The 19096-nt window shown below is 33.3% G+C and overlaps 1 protein-coding gene across 2 annotated transcripts in view; it reads right to left on the bottom strand.

The window, feature by feature from the left end:
- Positions 1 to 434: 434 nt before the first annotated feature.
- Positions 435 to 19096, bottom strand: part of LOC119607807 (calsyntenin-1-like) — a 43160-nt gene continuing 24498 nt past the window's right edge. For both annotated transcript variants that reach the window (XM_037961910.1, XM_037961911.1), the window contains exons 2-5: positions 5286 to 5647; positions 4314 to 4957; positions 4141 to 4248; positions 435 to 1787 (exon numbers count right to left, since the gene is read on the bottom strand). In XM_037961910.1, coding sequence (XP_037817838.1) covers positions 450 to 1787; positions 4141 to 4248; positions 4314 to 4957; positions 5286 to 5463 — 2268 coding nt within the window. In that variant the 5' untranslated portion in view covers positions 5464 to 5647 and the 3' untranslated portion in view covers positions 435 to 449. The remainder of the gene's footprint in view (positions 1788 to 4140; positions 4249 to 4313; positions 4958 to 5285; positions 5648 to 19096) is intronic.

Below are 19096 nucleotides of genomic sequence, written 5' to 3'. Positions count from 1 at the left end.
GTCCTCTTCAGTTAATTTGATGAGTAATATGTATGTATAAGGGATCATTCCTTTTAAGGCATACGGTTTGATGGTGGGTATAGATAAGATTCGGCACAGCCGAATATACCACTCTCACTTGTTTGTGTTTTATTTCGTTTAGCGTTGTTGTTGTCTTTCGCTATTGCTAAAGTAATGTAGACATGGGAAAAATTAAATAAATTTTAAATAAAATTAATCTCTTAAACAGACTACTTTAAAAAAATCGCCGATAAATTATAAAAACTCTAGTTTTTCCAAAATATGTTAAAATGCGTTAATTTAAAGTTTCCAGTTTTTTACCGGGAATAATCACATAAAAATTCTAAGGAAATCTCGAACTAGTGCAAAAATTTCTATACGCCATTGAAAGCGCCTCTTAGAGACCACTTACTAAAGAAACGTTTTGAGAAACGGTATATTAGAATGAACTATATATAACATTTTCGGTGGGAATATCGGCAGCATATTATTTCTCTATACAAACGCCCAACTCTGATGTACATAAATACATATGTATGTATTTCATTACCAGTTATTAATATTTTGGAATTTTCGCCTTTATTGGATTTAGCACTGGACTCGGTGTGGACTTTGTAAGCCAATGAGTCTTGAGACTTTTCGTTCGCTTGGGTTATAAATGTTGTAGTAGGCGTTTCTGAGGTATTTCTGCGAGATGAAGGGCTTTGCATACTAATTGGGTAAGAAGAGTCAAGTCTTTGCACATGTGCAGCGTATAATGCTGTAGAATTTGCTGCCAACACCAAAGGACTGGTTGGTTCATTCACCATGATAAAGGTTTCAATTGTGGGCAAGCGAATAGCACTTTGATTGATGCACATCATTGTGATGCGTACCTCAATATTGCGACGTCCGATTGTGGGATTTTCTTTTGTGTTTATATATTGAATTTTTTGCAGCAAAAGCTCTACATTGCTCTTGCTCTGTCCTTCAATATAGATTTCATTCAACTGTGAATTTGTTTGGACTTGTGACTCTGGTTCCAATAGGGTCTCAGGAGGTGGCAACAAATGTTCCGCACAATTCGTACCGCATTTAACGTCCTCATTTGTTAGCACGGCGTTCAATGAAATTTTTATTTCCGATATGTCACCGTTAAATCCATGTTTTAACCGATTTTCGCTACTCTGATAGCAAGCACCAACGGCCAGAGTTGTATTTACGCCATGGGCCGCATGCAAAGGCCAATCATCTATAACTTCGGGATTATTATGACGATCTTCTAGGGAATTTTCAAAAAGTACACCATCAACATACAGCTCTACCTTTGAATTTTGATCGACATTTAATACATAATGATGCCATTCATTATCGCAAACTTGAGGTATTTTCCAACGCCATTCGGCTGGGCTAAATATATTCAAATCTCCTTCATTAAAATTCTTTCGTAACAGAAGTATTAAACGGCAATTTCTAACGAATAGAGCCATATGATGACGATTCATTTTATGGTCATCGGCACTGCAAACAATATGTTCTTTCACATGCTTATTATCTCCGCTTAAACCGCTAAAGTGCCTAAATATGGTTATAATACTGAAAGGACGTTGCGAAAAATCATGACGCGCAATCAATTTATCTGGTATGATTACACCCGATGATCCATCGAAATGGAAAATAGGCTCAGATCCCTCATCGTACGATAAATCTCGAGTCCATTCTGCATTTCTTGGCAACAGGTCCACTAATGTCAAATGTTGAGAACAGTTTGTTATGTCCCGATCGCAACCAAATGAAATATGTTTTGTCTAAGAAATAAATTTAAAAGAAAACGAACATACACTATGTCACTAAAGTCTACAAAGGTATTTTTTGTATACTAAAGGAAAATACAAAAATCTTTTACATTATTGTAAATGTTATATTTTAAGAAATATAACAATTCAATTCCAAAAAATTTATTATTTTTAAAAGAAAAATTTAATTTTTTCATGTTTGGAATTTCACAAAAGTCTACAAACGATGGATTTAAATGTTTAATAATTTTTGAAATGGTCTCCTTTTGGTTATATATTCTGTGTTAGTCTATTCGATATTAAATATGAACTTAGTATGAAAAACTAGTTCGATATGTTTACCCATTTATCTCCTAAAAGGGATCAAATACTTTTGTAAATTTTTAAAGTATTGACCACAGACATGTTTTATAAACAAATTTACACATCATTTTTAAAAGGATATTTTTATTGTTAATGTTTCTGAATATGAAAAATATCAACCGATTCTTTTTCAAATGTCAACTATTCGAAAACCGGTTTTGGGTAAATGTCGAAAAATCGATCTTCCTACTATATACACAAAAAAAGACTCTTTCGGAAATTAATTTATTTTTTATTAAACATTTAAATCCATCGTTTGTAGACTTTTGTTAAATTAAAAAAATTATTTTTTTTAAATTTGTTATTCATTGGAATTGAAAAACGATGTCTTATGATTTATATTTCTGAAAACATTACATTTACGAAAATGTAAAAGATTTTTTTATTTTTCTTTAATACATCGGAAAATACCGAACAAAAACATCGTTTGTAAACATTATGTGACATTTAACAGCAAAAAATAGGATGTTTTAAAATTATTTAACATTTATTACACCGTGCAACAGTAATTTTCACATATGAAAAAATCTATGTGTACAAGAAACTGTAGACCATTAGTATTAACTCTGTGTACTCAGTTTTTCATAATCAGCTCTTAAACCTCTGTAAAAAGACCTTAAAGTTTAAAGGACCTACGATTTAAAAAGATGAAATTCCATATTTATATAAAAAATTGGTATTAATATTAATATCAAATGCTGCTGAGAATCTCTGCTTCAAAATAATATTATTTATTTCAATTTATCAGAATTACAAAGTTACATGTTTTTGTTTCGAAAATCAGACGTTTTTACACACCCACCCCCCACACCATCAGTGGTGATAGAGCGTATATATAACTTTGCCATTCCGATTGTAACACCAAGAAATATTCATCTGAGACCCAACAAAATATACATATATATATTCTTGATCCTTATGAAATTCTGAGTCGATTTAGCTATGTCCGTCTGTCTGTCTATGTAACACACGCTCACGTTAAAACTAAGCAATAGAAATTCACGAAAATTCACCCAAAACATTATTTATCATCCGGTACAGTTTGGTATTGAAAATCAGTAAAATCGGTTCACGACATAAAAAGATATGAGTAAAAATTTCAGACTACATCGAAAAAATAAACTTTTTTTCCCAATTCTTAAGTAGTTTTCTCAGAAACTACCAAAGATATTTCGATGAATTTTGTCACACATTTTTTTTTGTGCCACGGATCAAGTATGTTCCAACTCATAACAATTGATCCAATATTTTCCATAGCCCCCATACAAAGGTGTATATTCCCGGAAATTAGTTTATCGTTAATAACTCGTCTATATATGAAATATATGAAATTTCGTATGACCAATTATGGTCCTACGAAATTTTTTTCGGATAGGACCATAATTGGTCATAACTCCCATATAAGGTCCACTTCCGAAAATCACTTAAACGCATATATTTCATTGATAAATAAAGCTATCGCTAAAAAAATCAACTTGAATATGTTTTGTGTACATATAAATCATTCTACCAATTTTTCCCCGGATCGGTCAATTATTGGTCATAGCTCCCATATAAGACCCTCTTCCGAAAATCGTTTAAACTCACATATTTCATTGTCAAATAATGCTATCTTCATAAAATTCGACACAAATATATTTTGTGTACATACATATGAATCACTCTACAAAATTTTTCTATAGAGGCCCGTAATTGGTCATAGTTCCTATATAAAGTCCACTTCCGAAAATCACTTAAACGCACATATTTCATTAATTAATAAATCTATTGGACTAATATTCGACTTGAATTTTTTTTTGCATCGTTTGAAATTGTAAGTCATTTAAAGTTTGAAGTCCTTTTATAAAGACATAAGAGCCGATTAGAAAAATCGGAGTATGCTGAATTGCTATAAATTGACTCTAGTTTCACATACATATCAATTTTTCTATGTGTGAAAGCATTTTTTTCAATATTGTTACAGGGTGTTGTAATAGATGTAATTTTTCATGCACGTACTTACTTTAAGGGAAATTGATGTATGTATATTTAGATTTTGACTGTCACAGTACATGTCACACAATTCCAAATGAGCATTTGGAAACAGTGATAAACTTTCCGTGGATGAAGTCTGAAAGAATTACATAATAATATATACAATTGCATTCAAATTGACTTAAATTTAATACTCCATACCGTGTAATCGATTCTCGCTGGAATACCCAAAAATTTCGCTTCACAAACACGCCGCACTTTTATGCTTACCATAATGGGCGATGATTGTTTCATAGCGCAATCGTAAGCGACCACCGATAGTATATAGTTGTGAGACACTTTGTGCGACAACGGTTCGGTATTCTTGATCGAACCCTCGTTGTCTATAGTAAATGGTTGATCTTTGTTGAGTAATTCATATTTGCACACATCACCATACAGGGGTGTACAATCCTTATCAATGGCCTCAACTCGTATGATCTCCTTATATAAGCGACCTTCGTCGGCTTCGCACACATAGGACGGCTGCAAAAATGTGGGAGCATATTCATTAACATCAATAACTGCGATGTGGACATTGGCAGCGGCCGAATGAGTGCCATCGCAGAATACCGCTACAATTTCAAAATGATAGCTTTTGCGCTTCTCGCAATTTAAAGTGCGACGTGCCTTTAAAATGCCCAAATTGTTTATTAATTCAATTTGGAATGGTATTTCATGATATGGTTTCTTAATAATATGGAAATTGCAAATTTTCTCCTCGTCCACTTTAATCAGTGGCGTGATTTCCACTGATGTTTCATTTTCACGTATTAGACCGTGATACGATTTTTCCAAAACATTTTCTATCATAAAGAGAACAATATAAGTTATATACATGCATAACAAATACTTTTGTAATTTACTCTATAATTTATGGCGTTTACTATTTTCAATAAAATTCGATTGATGTTAGAGATTCATTCACGCAATTTGTTAACATTAGTCGATTTGTATATAAAATCAAGTGATCAAGCGATCGAAAATTTGATGATAGAATTTGTCCAGGTGCTTGCCTAATAATGTCCACACTTCGCATATGTTTAAATAATAATCTACTAAAACACAGCCTAATCTAGTTAGAGAAATAAACGCCATAAAATATATAAATAATAATAGTTCATTATACATTACCTTTCTGTGAGAGATAATCATCGTCGTTCTCACTAGATGCTGAGTTTATTTGATATTTATATGATGTCGACGAAGATGATATTGAAGACGAAGAAGCGGAAAAAGAAGCATATGTTTTCTGTATTATGTTAACGTGAAAGAGAAAACATATTGTCATCAGTAGCAACATTCGACTCATTTTAACTGATGATATGGATTGATCTTATTTTATTTATTACTTTTTACTCTAAAGGACGTTTTTAATTTTAACCTTATTGTTTAATGTTATCTATTTAAAGGAAAGTCACTTATTTTTCCACACCTTTCCCTTGAAATTAGCCATCCATGTACTTAATAAAAAAGTTTCGCGTTCAAATAGTTTTCTAGAAGAATAAGTAAGAATATTTATAGAATGTTTGTAGTATTATACGAATATTTGTAGATAGTTTAATGTTATAAGTATTTCCACTGGCTTAAAAACCACCCATTTTGCCTAAATTATTTAGAGAAATTTCCACTGAGCTTACTCGTTTTTATACCCTCCACCACAATCAGTGGTGATAGAGGGTATATGTATATAACTTTGTCATTTCGTGTGTAACACCCAGAAACATTCATCTAAGACCCAACAAAGTATATATATTCTTGGACCTTATGATATTCTGAGTCGATCTGGCTATGTCCGTCCGTCTGTCTGTATAAAACATTCTCACGCTAACACGAAGGAACAAAAATTAACGAAATTCACCCAAAATATCTACTGTTGCAATAGGCACTTTGGTATTGAAAACGATCAAAATCGGTTCACATCGGAAAAAGTTGTGAATCAAAATTGAAAAAAAAAAACTCCGAAAAAATTAAGCTATATTTACATATTCTAATGTAATTTTCACAAAAACTGTGCAATATAACTCCATGAAAATCATCACACATTTGTTTCTATACAAGTGCTTTATTCTTGCTGAAAATTGGCAGAATCGGTCTACAATTTCCCATACAAATGTACATATTCCCGGAAAATTAGTTTTTATACCTTCCACCACCAACAGTGGTGATAGAGGGTATATATAACTTTGTCATTCCGTGTGTAACACCAAGAAATATTCATCTGAGACCCAACAAAGTATATATATTCTTGATCCTTATGAAATTCTGAGTCGATTTAGCTATGTCCGCCTGTCCGTCTGTCTGCCTGTGTAAAACACGCTCACGTTAAAACTAAGCAATAGAAATTCACGAAATTCACCCAAAACATTCTTTATTATCCGGTACAGTTTAGTATTGAAAATCAGTAAAATCGGTTCACGACGTAAAAAGTTATGAGTAAAAATTTCAGACTACCTCGAAAAAAACGTTTTTTTCCAATTCTTAAGTAGTTTTCTTAGAAACTACCAACGATATTTCGATAAATTTTATCGCACATTATTTGTATGGGGCAGGGATCAAGTATGTTCAAACTCATAACAATTGATTCAATATTTCCCATAGCCCCCATACAAAAGTGTATATTCCCAGATATTAGTTTATCGCTAATAACTCGGTATCAACACAAAATTTTGTACATTACAAATATAATATGAATAGAAATCATACTACCAACGTAGATCTATGTCGGTCCACAACTGGTCATAGCTCCCATAAAGGGTCCACTTCCAAAAATCACCTAAACGTACATATTTGAGTGACAAATAAAGCTTTTGTGTTAAAATTCGAGCTGAATATGTTTTGTGTACATACAAATCATTCTACCAAATTTTTTACGGATCGGTCCATTAATAGTCATAGCTCCCATATAAGGCCCACTTCCGAAAATCACCTAAACGCATATGTTTTATTTATAAATAAAGCTGTATCATTGATAAATAAAACTTGAATATGTTTTGTGTACATATAAATCATTCTACCAATTTTTCCCCGGATCGGTCCATTATTGGTCACAGCTCCCATATAAGGCCCTCTTCCGAAAATCATTTAAACTCACATATTTCATTGTCAAATAAAGCTATATTGATAAAATTCGACACAAATATGTTTTGTGTACATACTCATGAATCACTCTTCGAAATTTTTCTGGAGAAACCCGTAATTGAGCATAGCTCCTATTAAAGTCCACTTCCGAAAAACACTTAAACGCACATATTTTATTAATTAATAAATCTATTGGATTAATATTCGATTTGAATTCTTTTTGCATATAAATCATTATACGAAATTTTTTCTTGATCGGTCCACAATTGGTCACAACTCCCATATAAGAATAATTTCTGAAAATTACTTAAACGCACATTAACAACCAAAGTCATCGGGATAAAATTCGACATAAATGTGTATTTTGTATATATTAATCGTTGTAAGGAATTTTACTTCTGAAAATCACTTAATACCACTTAATTCATTATTAAATGATTATTTCCAGATAATATTCGACATGAGTAAGTTTGTGTATAGATAAATAGTTATATAAAAAATGTTTGCAACTGGCCTATTAATATAAAATTTTGTGAACCTAATCAAAATTAGTTCCACATATGCATAAATGTTAGTATCCTCACTACGGAAACAAAAATTTTGTCAAGTTATCTAAAAATTAGATAGTTAAATGGGTTTTAATAAAAAGTAGGTTGCTGGTGGAGGGTATTTAAGATTCAGCATAGCCGAATATAGTACTCTAACTTGTTTGTTAATAACTTCCGTTTGAATGTCGATATCTTCACAAAACTTTTCAAATTAAAGTTTTATGTCAGTAGAATTTATTCAAATTTCAGGATCGGTCGATAATTGGTCATAGCTCCCATATAAGGTCCCCTTCAGAAAATCATTTAAACGTACATAACTCATTATCAAATACATAATGTTATTCATTCAAAATTTGATTACCCTTGTATACAGAAACGTTTTTTAAAATTTTATACAATGGGACCATAATTGGTCATAACTCCCATACAAGGTCCTCTTACGAAAATCTCTTAAACGCACATTACTCATTACCAAATAGGGCTATTGATACAAAATTTGGCAGAAGTATTATATTTCAAGATTTTATCACGATCGGTTCATAAAATGGGAGCGATCGATCCCATACAGGGCTCCCATCCGAAAATCACTAAAACACACATTACTTATTACTAAATTACGATATAGGTACCAAAATGTACTGAAATATAGCTGCTATATACAGAAATGTTTATGTATGTATGTATGTATGTATGTATGTATGTATGTATGTATGTATGTATGTATGTAGTTTATGTATGTATGTATGTATGTATGTATGTATGTAGTATGTATGTATGTATGTATGTATGTCTGTATGTCTGTCTGTCTGTCTGTTCTGTCTGTCTTCTGTCTGTCTGTCTGTCTGTCTGTCTGTCTGTCTGTCTGTCTGTCTGTCCTGTCTGTTTCTGTCTGTCTGTCTGTCTGTTCTGTCTGTCTGTCTGTCTGTATGTCTGTCTGTCTGTTCTGTCTGTCCTGTCTGTCTGTCTGTCTGTCTGTCTGTCTGTCTGTTCTGTCTGTCTGTCTGTCTTTCTGTCTTTCTGTCTGTCTGTCTGTCTGTTCTTTCTGTCTGTCTTCTGTCTTCTTGTCTTTCTTCTGTCTGTCTTTCGTGTCTTCTGTCTTCTTCTTTCTTCTTCTGTCTGTCTTCTGTCTGTCTGTCTGTCTTCTGTTGTCTTTCTTTCTGTCTTTCTTGCTGTATGTATTATGTATGTATGTATGTATGTATGTATGTGTGTATGTTGTTTGTATGTATGTATGTACATATGTATGTATGTATGTATGTTTGTTTGTATGTATATATGTATGTATGTAGCGATTTCCTAAAAATTTTCATAGTGTCATCCTGTATGTCTGGAAGGAACTATAGGCATCCTTTCACTTAAATTTTTTCGAACCATCAATATAAATATTTTGGGCACACTTATATAGAATAAATACTAAAATTCGTTTATGCGGGATATGTTCCCACCCATGTGAACATTTGAAAGAAAATTGACGCAAATTGTGTTTATACCCACAGTGTATATGGTCCGTTACTGTTCACTGGCCATTCTATGTTTTAAATTCTTTGGCGCTTTTTACCCTCTCAATCTCTTTCTCTCTTTCTTTAAAATTGTAATGATCACTTACTTTTGTAACCCCGAAGAGTACGGTACGTACAAAACCCCAAATTAAAACCCGAGAAAAACCCTAATAAAACCCCATTTTTATATTTTTTAAAATAAAACTAATTTTGTTTTTATTTTTCTTAACCCGATATTTTCGAGGAAATATTTCAAGGTAACATTTTGGTCCTTCGAACCGGATATAAACCCCCCCAGTCCTTGAACTATGTGGAGGGTATAAAAAAGCTACAGTGTTGTTGGTTGTTTTTTAAACCCTCCACCACCATCAGTGGTGATAGAGGGTATATATAAGTTTGTCATTCCGTGTGTAACACCAAGAAATATTCATCTGAGACACAACAAAGTATATATATTCTGGGTCCTTATGAAATTCTGAGTCGATTTAGCTATGTCCGTCTGTCCGTCTGTCCGTCCGTCTGTCTGTGTAAAACACGCTCACTTTAAAACGAAGCAATGGAAATTAACGAAATTCTGCAAAAATATTCACTATTATTCGGTGCAGTTTGGTGTTGAAAATGAGCAAAATCGGTTCACATAGGGAAAAGTTGTGAATCAAAATTTAAAACAACTCCAAAAAAAATAAGCATTTTTTATACATTCTGATGTAATTTTCTCGAAAACTATGCAAGATAATTTCATGAATGTCATCATACGTTCGTTTCTACACAGTATCTTGACTCCTACTGAAAATTGCCAGAATCGGTCCATAATTTCATATACCTCCCATAAAAAGTACATATTCCCGGAAAATTAATTTTTTGTTAATAACTTCCGTCAGAATGCTGATATCTTCACAAAAGTTTTACAACATAAAATCTTATGTCAATTGAATTCATTGAGAGAAAAAATTTTCTGAATGGGTCCATAATTGGACATAGCTCCCATACAAGGTCCCCTCCCGAAAATCACTTAAACACACATAACTCATTACTAAATTAAGATATCCATATAAAATTTCGAATAAGTATTGCTCATATGCACAGAAATATTACTGTGAAATTTTTTTCCGATCAGTCCATAATTAGTCATAGCTCCCATACAAGGACCCTTCCCTTAAATCATTTAAACGCGCATAACTCATTACTAAATTAAGATATCCATATAAAATTTGAAATAAGTATTGCTCATATGCACAGAAATATTACTGTGAAAGTTTTTTTTCGATCGGTCCATCATTGGTCATAGCTCCCATGCAAGGTTCCCTCCCGAAAATCACTTAAACGCACATAACTCATTACAAAATATTGCTATACATACATTTAGCACAAATATTGCTCTTATATACATAAATTACACTATAAAATAGGTCCCCTCCAGAAAATCACTTAAATGCTCAATATTCATTATAAAATAATGATATAGATACAGAATTTTGAAATTTTTTCTTTGTATACATAATTGGTCATAGCTCCCATACAAGGTCCTTTTACGAAATCTCTTAAACGCCCATTACTCATTACCAAATAAAGCTATGATACAAAGTTTGGCACAAATATTAATTTGGTATAAAAAAATTCTATTTCAAGATTTTTTCACGATCGGTCCATAACATAGGTGCGGTCGGTCCTATACAAGATTCCCTTCAGAAAATCACTTGAACACAGATTACTTATTACTAAATTACGATATAGATACAAAATTTGACTGAAATATAGCTTTTATGTACAGAAATTTTGCTTAAAGAATTTTTTACGATCGGTCTATAAATGATCATATCTCCCATACTAGGTCCTGCCCCTAAAAGCACTTTAAGCGTATTTAACTAGTTGCATTATCAATTTGTGTAGAACAAAATTATATATATGTATTTTGAAAATCCTTAAATCTTTCACACACATGCATTCTTGCACATTATTAAATATCGTTAAAGCATATTTTAGGGCGTTATAAAAATATAAAAGAAGATGTTCAATAAATTTTGGAATTGTAACAGATTTAAGCTGTTTAAATCTTGGGGTTTATATAAGTAAATAAGCTGGTGGAGGGTATTTACGATTCGGCTCAGCCGAATATAGCACTCTAACTTGTTTTATTATACCCACCATCAAAAAAGATGGGGGGTATATTGATTTTGTTATTCCGTTTGTAACACATCGAAATATTGGTCATAGACCCACAAAAGTATATATATTCTGGGTCCTCATTAAATTCTAAGACGATCTAGCCATGTCTGTCCGTCTGTCCGTCCGTCTGTCTGTCTGTTGAAAGCACGATAGAGTCCGAATGGAAAGAGCTAGAGGGTTGAAATTTCACATAAATATTTCTTATAGGTAAGGTTTGTTTGGTATCGAAAATGGGCAATATCGGTTCACGTTTTCGGATAGCCCCCATACAAGTGGCCCCTCGAAAAGCAGCTTTAACAGCCATAACTTGTTTAAAAATACGAATATAGCGATGAAATTCGACATAAGTAAGTTTCTTGTGATCCAAAATCACTGTGCAAATTTTATGAGGATCGGTCCATAATTGACCCTACCCCCCATATAAGGTCCCCTTCAGAAAATGACTTTAACGCTCATTACTGGCTTAAAAATTCTAGTATATAGATGAAATTCGACATAAGTAAGTTTCATACGAGTCAAAATCTATCTAAAAAATTTTATGTTGATCGGTCCATGATTGACCCTACACCCCATATAAGGTCCCCTTCAGAAAATGACTGCAACGCTCATTAATGACTTAAAAATACGAGTGTAGCGATGAAATTCGAAACAAATAAATTTTATACGAACCAAATTCTGTCTACCAAATTTTATGAGGATCGACCCATAATTGACCCTACCCCCCTATATAATGTCCTCTTCAGAAAATTACTTTAACGCTTATAACTGGCCTAAAAATACGAATATATAGATGAAATTAGACATAAGTAAGTTTCATTCGAGTCAAACGAGGTTTGATGGTGGGTATATAAGATTCGGCATAGCCGAATATAACACTCTTACTTGTTTTTCGTTTGCTTTTATTGTCACACACATTAGTGCTGCAATATTTTGATTGTACGAATAAACCGGTTACTGTGTATTTTAGAGTGATAAAGTACATTTTTACTCAATTTTTATATTTTAACCCGTGGAAATAAATAACTCGTGTAATTTAAATATAAATTTAACCCTTTAATAAACTTTGATTTAAAAAATAATTATTTTTAAATGAAAAATAATTATTAATTTTATTCGAAGTGAGTAACCGTTTATTCGTTTGCAGTATTAGTGTGTTTTTTATACATTTTTATACCTTTTTATACCCTACACCACTTTAGTGGGGAGGGTATATTGGATTTGTGCTGATGTTTGTAACATACAAAAATATTCGTCCCACCAATCGGCTTAGAATCGTTTTCTGAGTCGATTAAGCTATGTCCGTCTGGCTGGCTGGCTGTCCATGTAAACCTTGTGCGCAAGGTACAGGTTGCAATTTTCAAGATAATTGGATGAAATTTGGCACGCACGTTTTATTTGACGAAGCCTATTGAAAATGGTTAAAATCGGTCCATTATTTCACCTAGCCCCCATAGAACAGAACCCCCCGAAAAGGGCTTCTGAGCTCATAATTATGTTAAATATACAGATATATCGATAAAATACGGCACAACTAAGTTTTATAGAAGTCTTGATGACCCTGCCAAATTTCATAAAGATCAGGCCCCATTTGACCCTAGCTCCCATACAAAGTCCCCTTCAGAAAATTACTTGAATGTCCCAAATTAGCTTATAAACACAAATATCGCGATGAAATTCAGCACAATAAAACATTATGTAAATATAAATATATTCACAAAATTTTATTGGGCTTGGTCCATATTTGCCCCTAGCCCCCATATAAAGCCTCTTTCAGAAAATTAGTTTTTCATCCATAAATTGCTTAAATGTATCGGAACAAGGGAATATTGAAGATAAATGCTTTATTATGAAAAATAAATCACATTTAATATTCATAACTGGTGTAGGGTATCATATGGTCGGCCACGCCCGACTATACTTTCTTACTTGTTTAATATTTAAAGTGCTTTTACACTATAACAAATTGTTGTTCGAAATATTTTAAAACCCATTTTTTATAAAATTTTACCCTTAAAAACAAACAACGTGTAAAATCACTTTAATATTTAATATTTTTATACTTTTAACCCGTTTTTTCGTTTAATTTACGTCGTAAATTCCAATTTATCCAAATATTTATTGAAATTTATCCCTATTTTGAGAAGTTTTTTGACTTTTTGAAATTTTTACTCGTTTTTTGTCGATTTCGATTTTATTCTGATCCTAAAATCCTTGATACGTGATAAAATTCAATCTTTTAAATTAATTTTGAAGATTAGATTGTTTATTTTTTAATTTTTTTTGAGCAAGTTTACTCTATTTATGGAATATTTTTCAATTTCCCCCTAATTTTTCCTGCTTTTTGTTAAAATTACCCGGTATTTATTAAGATCTAAAATGGACATGTCCATATTAATTCGTAATGCAGATCTTTTAGCCGAATTCGAGGCTTATATTTCAATAATTCCTGTTGGCGAACATCGAATTGGTTCGTTAAGTAGCCATGAAAAGGAATTAACCCGTTTATGGAAAGCTGTTCGTTCAGCATACGATACTTTGTTGATCGAAGCTGAACAATTGAAAACCCCACAAATCGTTGAAGTGAAGTCCAGGTATATGGCTTCTTATAGTACCTACACTCGTGGTATCTCCTTGATCACGACCCATTTGGATAATTTAAAATCCGCTGCTCAGGCAGAAAAGACCAATGATCATGGAGCAAGATCAATACCACTCGTTCATTTACCCCCTTGTGACACCCCAATTTTCTATGGTGACTATAAGAACTGGCCTTCATTCCGAGACATGTTCTCTGAGTTATATGGCAATAACCCCCGTTTGACCCCAGTACAGAAATTGTACTATTTATTGCAGAAAACTGCAAAAGATGCTCATGATGTCATACAAACTGTTCCATTAACTAACGATGGCTATGCAGTGGCATGGAAAAAGTTAGTTGACACATATGAGAACAAAGACGCCCTCATAAATGAACAGCTTCGTACTCTTTTGCGTATTAAACCCCTTACCCAAGAAACAGGCCCGAATATTAGAACTCTGCAACGAACGCTTAATGATTGTATTACGAATCTTTCATTATTAGAAGTTACCCCGGAAATATTTTATCACGTCATGTTAGTGTATATTTGTGCTACAAAGCTACCCGAGAATACTTTAAGTCTCTGGGAACAGTCTAAGAAACTTTGTCCAAAGTGGGAAGATATGGACGCTTTTTTGACAGCTCATTTCAAAACTCTCGAGTCTATTTCTGATATTCGACAATTCAACCCCGTTCAAAACAAACCCCAGAATACTGTGTCGAAAAAGAACTCGAGTTTTAACCCCCTAAAGAAATCATTTAATGACTCTAGAAGAGTTCAAAGTTTTGCGACAAACACTACCCCGAGTCCCACAGTTTGTCGTTGTTTCCTTTGTCAAGGAAACTTTGTCCTAACTTTTTGAGTCAGAGTGTAGGTGATAGGCTGTCAACTGTCAAGAGACTTAGGTGTTGTTCAAATTGTTTGGCGACTTCTCACGATTTTAAGAATTGTAGAATTACTCATGTTTGTTCGTTGTGTAGACAAAGGCATCACTCTTTGCTTCATAGAGATCCTGGGTCTCAAGGTCAATGTTCGCAAATTTAACCCCAGCTCCCTATAGCTTCTGGTACAAATGTACCAATTCAACCCCCGCATATTCAAACCCTATCTAACCAAACCCCGCATAATATAAACCCGGTTCCAGCAAGCAACCAAAATCAACACCCTCTCAATTTTCCCCCATCAACTTCTGCAGCGATTCAGAACGTTCATACGTATGCTGCACATCTGAGCCCTAACCCCCATTCCACAGTCCTTTTGGGCTCGGCTATTTGTATAGTCCATTTTGACCATCTCAGATGTACAGCAAGAGCGCTAGTTGGCCCTGGTTCGCAAGGTAGCTTTATCTCTAGGAGATTTCAAAGGAAGCTTGCAATATCAACATTTTCGGTGCCATCAATAAATGTTACTGGTATGATGGATTGCTTGGCTGGAAATTCCTCGACTATGTGCGTTCTTACTATTGGTTCTCCAATAGACCCGAGTTTCAAATTGAAAATTTGTGCATATGTAGTCGAGAAGATTACCGGTCGGTTGCCCTCGTGTTCTCTTACAGATATTGTAAGCTCTAGTTTTCCCGATAATACCATGACCGACGTCATGTGTACCCGTATGGATATTCTATTAGGAGGAAATTGTTTACGCCAAAAAAAACAACATATAGCAATTTTCCTTACTATCCATATTTTCCTTACTTTCGATGCAAACCCTTCGTCAATGTATATCAATGCTGATTGCTATGTGTTGCAATATACTTGTCATAATGTTCGAAATTAAATGTTATAGTGTGATAAATGTCATAGATGCTTATTTGCGCTCAGATCTTATTCTACTCCTAACCAAGACAGTCCATTATTTCTATTGGTAAGAATCCATTGTTCAAATAAATGAATAAATAATATAGAAAAGATTCCTAATTTCCTTGTGTTTTATTTCCATTCCTTTCTTTTTATATTACATCGTTCAATTATTCTGAGTACAAAATCTATGAGATTTTGGTTTCGCTTAGAGAGTTAATCAACGCTTCCAATTTGTCCAGCATTTCCCTCTTTCTAAAGAGACTGACCCAAACATTTGGTCCAGTCGAACCGGATTTATATTGGAAGTTCATATACTTTCGGAGATTTCAACTCATTTGTGGATTTCCTACCAACAAATTGTACAATATATTCTTTTATTCACTTCTCATCAACAACAACATACACAGGTTAGTTTGTTTTCTTTAATTTGCATTCCTGTTTAGTACAAAGTGCATAAGAGTTAGTGCTTGTTTTGCTATGTTTTAAATGTAAAATACTTACTTTTCACATGAAATTTGAAAACAAATAGTGAAAAAATAAAAATAAGTAAATTAAAAATTAAAATGCGGTGTGCAGTCAAAAATTGCAATAATAATAAAAAATCAAAATAGTGTGCAATAAGTTATTTTAACTTTTCTTCAGATCCTAGCTTATTAAGGCAATGGATAAGTTTTTGTTGCCGCAATAAAAAAATTAACGTTAAAACGTCTAAAATCTGTATAGAGCATTTCAAAACCGAAGACTTTGAAAACAATTTACAATTCGAAATGGGTTAGTATGAAGCAAATGATTTCTGTAATAATAGATTAGTCCCTATTATATTTAAATAAGTTTAGTATTTAAATAAGTTAAATATTCCTAATAACATAAAACGTAAAATACATTTTATTTTATTAGACACAAATAAGTTTTAAACATAATTATTTACTTTTCTATTATAAATCACATACAATTTTCATATCATACAATCAGTTCTAGGCACTGATGACGTCACTGAGCTTAAGAGTACTTTTTTAAGAGAGCCATGTCGCCATCGGTGTTTATTTCTTTATGATTACATACAATTGTCCACTTCAATTTGCATGCGTTTGTTTGATTGTTTATTGCACTAACCATCATCCACAAGAATTACACTTGTTAGTGCGTGTGTATATCCACACACAATACTTATTTTCCTTTTTTCTTCTTTCTCCTTTTTTCCATACGCAACTGATCAGTGTTAACCCTTATGTGATCGTTGAGATCACTAATGTTTTGTACCATTTTTTGTTAAATAATGAATATATTTCCATTGATTTCTATTCTTTTGATTAATTACGATATAATTAAAGTGACGTCTTACCTAGCTATTCGGACTTTATTCCAATTCGCCCATTATAGAGATACTATTTGTCCAAAAGTACATCTTAAACACTTTTGGACAAACCGAAAGTTACGACATTGCAAATCAAGCGTATGAAAGCAGAATTTTCGATGACAAAATGGAACGAAATTTTGTTCATTCAACCTTAACATTTTGCACATGGAGGATTCCTAAATGGTGATGACAACAGCAATCCGAAGAAAATACTTGTTTTCTGGAAGGAAGTTTTATGTCAGAATCCGTATTATAAAACGACAAGAATATATTCCTAACGCTAAAATCCTACTCCTTGGGTTTTGCGATGCTTCACATAAAGCATCTGTAGCCGCGTTAGACATCCGAATAGCTAAAGGTATTAAGATTTCCATTCACTTTATTTCATCCAAAGTTGAAGAAACAGTTCTATATGCAATACTCCATTTTGCATATTCTCCAATGTTTAATGTTCCAGAACTGTATTCCAACTTTATAAAAGAACATCGTATATTCATTTCATTCATCCAAGATTACGATTAAAGTGTCCATACAATAAAACTTATACATATATTCCAAAGTTCTCGACACAAACAACTCTTATTTGAAAACCCAAATGTATGTCGACGACGTACTTGCTGGCTCTCATGAGCTTTTAGGAGACGTATTGAACTTACCCATGTTCTTGAATCGGCTGGTTTCGTTTTGAGAAAATGGACTGCTAATCACATACATACTCTTAGAAGATTTACCCCGTGAGAATCTGCTTGATGCAGACTTCTTAAAATTTTCAGATGCTAGTTCAACAAAAACCCTAGGCTTGCGATGGAATGCAGAAACTGACAATTTCTACTTCCGACTCATATCGCAGCCACGCCGGGATATTGTGACTAAACGTGCTGTCTTATCAGAAATAGCTAAGCTATTTGGCCCCGCCGGTTGGCTATCCCCAAAAATCGTTGTTGCTAAAATTATAATGCAACAAATATTGAAAGACAAGACAGATTGGGATGAATGTTTAAAAGCCTTAACCCTTGTGCAATGGCACTCATTTTTAAATTATTACCCGAATATTGAGAAAATTAACATTCCAAGATGGGTTAATTTTCACCCGAGTTATGATATTGAACTTCATGCATTTTCTGATCGTTATCTTTATCGTATCGTTACCGAACATCAGCATTTAGAAGTTCAATCTTTTTCTGTTCATAAAGAACCAACATTTGACATACTGGGACGTTTCTCAGAATTACCCCGTGCAATGCGAATTATTTCGTATTAGTTCAGGTGTTTACAATATTTAAAAACCAGAAAATGCTTGTACAACACCTTAGATTTAACCCAGTCAGAAATGAAATTTACTCGAGATCGATTGGTTCTAGTATGTCAATAGAATTATATACCCGAATATTCTCTACTCTCGAAAGGTAAACCCATTTCGTCTAAGAGTAATTTACTTACTTTGAACCCGTTTATTGTTTCAAATGGTTTTGTCCGAATCAATGGTCGGTCAACTCGATCCCCTGGCTTAACGTACGAAGAGCGTTACACTAAAATTCTGCCTTATGCAGCCCGATTTACCCGTTTGTTTGTTGAACATGTTCACGAATGCTCTGCCCATGGTGGCCATTCATTAATGCTCAGATTAGTAAGAAATGAGTTTTGGGTCCCCAAGTTAAAAAATCTAATTCGTACAGTCATTTTCAATTGGAAGGAATGTACTATATATCGAAAGAAAACTGGTCAGCAGATTATGGCTGCTTTACCCCCTGAACGTGCTTCTCTTACGTGAACGTTTACCCATACCGGTTTAGATTTCGCTGCTCCGTTCCACATAAAATCCTATATTGGTAGAGGTTGCCGAATAACGAAAGGCTATGTACTCGTTTTTGTTTGCTTCGCCACAAAAGCGATTCATTTAGATGCAACCGGTGATA

This window comes from Lucilia sericata, unplaced genomic scaffold (genome assembly GCF_015586225.1).
Source record: "Lucilia sericata isolate MDLA Ls3-8-SP2 unplaced genomic scaffold, ASM1558622v1 Contig000752F_arrow, whole genome shotgun sequence".
NCBI classification, from domain to species: domain Eukaryota; kingdom Metazoa; phylum Arthropoda; class Insecta; order Diptera; family Calliphoridae; genus Lucilia; species Lucilia sericata.
This window is presented reverse-complemented; position numbering and strand designations above follow the sequence as displayed.